Genomic DNA, 2,056 nt, shown 5'->3' with positions numbered 1-2,056 from the left:
TTCAACATGTTTGTCTTTTATTCTGCTGCATATTTAGTAAAGTTCAATCCTCAACACACTTGTTTTGACTGTAGATGTTTCAGCTTTCTTCTCTTCAGGACGTTTCAGCTGGACTCATTCACTTTTTACTATAAAATCATCAGTCATCAAATATGACGCATTGTTACTGACATCTGACAACAACATGAGCCCGTTTGTGTTTATTTGCAGTTGTTGTCTCTTGACTTCATATGGAGACACTGTTTATATGTGTTTCTAATGTATCAGTGTTACAATATTAACTACATGTCACCATGATGCAGATACACAGCTTCCGTCTGTCTGTAGCAGCAGCACTTGTTCAGCAGTGTTTGCATGCAGCTGCTAGATGGTGCTGTTTGCAGCTGAATCCACATGTTGTTATGTTTCCTGCTGATGGGGGACAGATTAACTACTGGTACCATCTTGTGTCAGAAGTACAATACAGCAGCTTAATGTTAGCATCAAGACTGTGTCCAGTCAGGAAGTCCTTGTGTGTAATGAGCAGGACAATACAGACAAAGGAGTATTGTAAAGACTAAAGACAGACTGTAGGTGTTTGTTGTGGTACATGTGAGGACTGAACTGTGATCACATGACTCTTCACCTCTGTCTCCTCTCACAGGGAGAAGATGATCTGCAGGATCCTGCTGCTCATCAGCCTCAACTGTGTCTGTGGTTAGTTTACAGCTTCTCTTTATTACACTGTGATTCAATGAATCAGTTAAAGTAGCCACATGTGAGCAAACAGTTGATGTTGGTGAGCCTCTGCAGCTCTGAGACGTCACTAAACTGTCCACAGAAACATGTGTAGATGGAGTTTAAAGGCGTCAGTGTGTCTGCTCCTCACTTTCCCTCTCTGTCTCCTCAACAGGAACATTTGTAGTGAATGTGACACAGACCTCCTATCAGGCAGAGGAGAACCACGACATCACACTGGAATGGATGTTCACAACCACAACTGACACTTCCCCCAGCTCCCTTTACATCTTCTGTGAGATGATAACTGATCACACAGGCTCAGTCCTGTTTCATCTACATGGAGGTGTTGAGGTCCCAGAGTCTCAGGATCAACAGTTTGTAGGACAAGTCCAGTGTGACAAAGATGTCCTCAGAGACGGACGACTCAGACTTCATGTGTCCAGACTCAGGACTGAGGACTCAGGCCTGTACACGTGTAAAGTGAGGACAAACTATGGTGTGGACTTTGGTGAATGTCGGCTCAACGTCTCTGGTAAGTTGGTTGAGTAGAAGTCAGTAGAACTTTATTATCAGGTTCAATTCAGCAGCTTTTTTGGATCAACAAGAACCTGAAGAAAAGTATTGAGGACGACCACATTCCACAATCCTTCACTTCATTCTCACAGTATCTGAGAAATATGTCACAACTTCAGCTGTTCTGTTGTTTGGTCTCTTTACAGCAGCGAGGGATTGGTCCGAACCTGAGAGACCCAGCACAGACACACCTGAGGGACTCAAATGGCCCATTTGGGGAACAATTGCCTTCTTCAGTGTAGTGGGACTGGCAGTGGTAGTTGTGTTTTGTTATTTATCTTTTAAATATTCACTTCTTGTCTGTGCACAAGATTCTGCCTCAGACTCCAGTGGAGGACTTAAGAAAAGTTACAGCTCAGCAGAAACAGAAGAAACAGTTTGATCAACATCTTCATGAGACGTTAGGACAGACAACTTGAGAACATAACGCCTCCGTGCCAGCGATGACTACATCCTCAGGCACCTGGACTCCCCAGGAGCCTCCACCAGGATCCTGTTTGTGGACTCATCCCGGCTCTGCTTCAGGACAAGCTCTCCCTGCTGAGCGGCCCGACTCCACCTGCAGCTGGATCACAGAATATCCATCAGTACTGTGACCTTGAACAATCCATGTCAAACATCCTATTTGCATTTATATTTATATTATGTCTTCATTATTTTTTGTGTTGTTTGTTCTTTTGCACCTACACACCACATCACATTCCTCATATGTGAAACTTACTTAACAAAACTTAATTAAAACGATTCTGATTCTGATAGCAGG

At 43.5% G+C, this 2,056-nt stretch overlaps 1 protein-coding gene across 1 annotated transcript in view; it reads left to right on the top strand.

Moving 5' to 3' along the window:
• The window catches only part of LOC311271583 (uncharacterized protein), a 2,261-nt gene extending 205 nt beyond the window's left edge, over positions 1-2,056 (top strand). The window contains exons 2-4 of the mRNA XM_084377336.1: positions 644-696; positions 893-1,252; positions 1,440-2,056. Coding sequence (XP_084233462.1) covers positions 644-696; positions 893-1,252; positions 1,440-1,675 — 649 coding nt within the window. The 3' untranslated portion in view covers positions 1,676-2,056. The remainder of the gene's footprint in view (positions 1-643; positions 697-892; positions 1,253-1,439) is intronic.

The sequence above is a fragment of the Pagrus pagrus genome (genome assembly GCF_965226575.1).
Source record: "Pagrus pagrus genome assembly, chromosome: 16".
Lineage (NCBI taxonomy): Eukaryota > Metazoa > Chordata > Actinopteri > Spariformes > Sparidae > Pagrus > Pagrus pagrus.
This window is presented reverse-complemented; position numbering and strand designations above follow the sequence as displayed.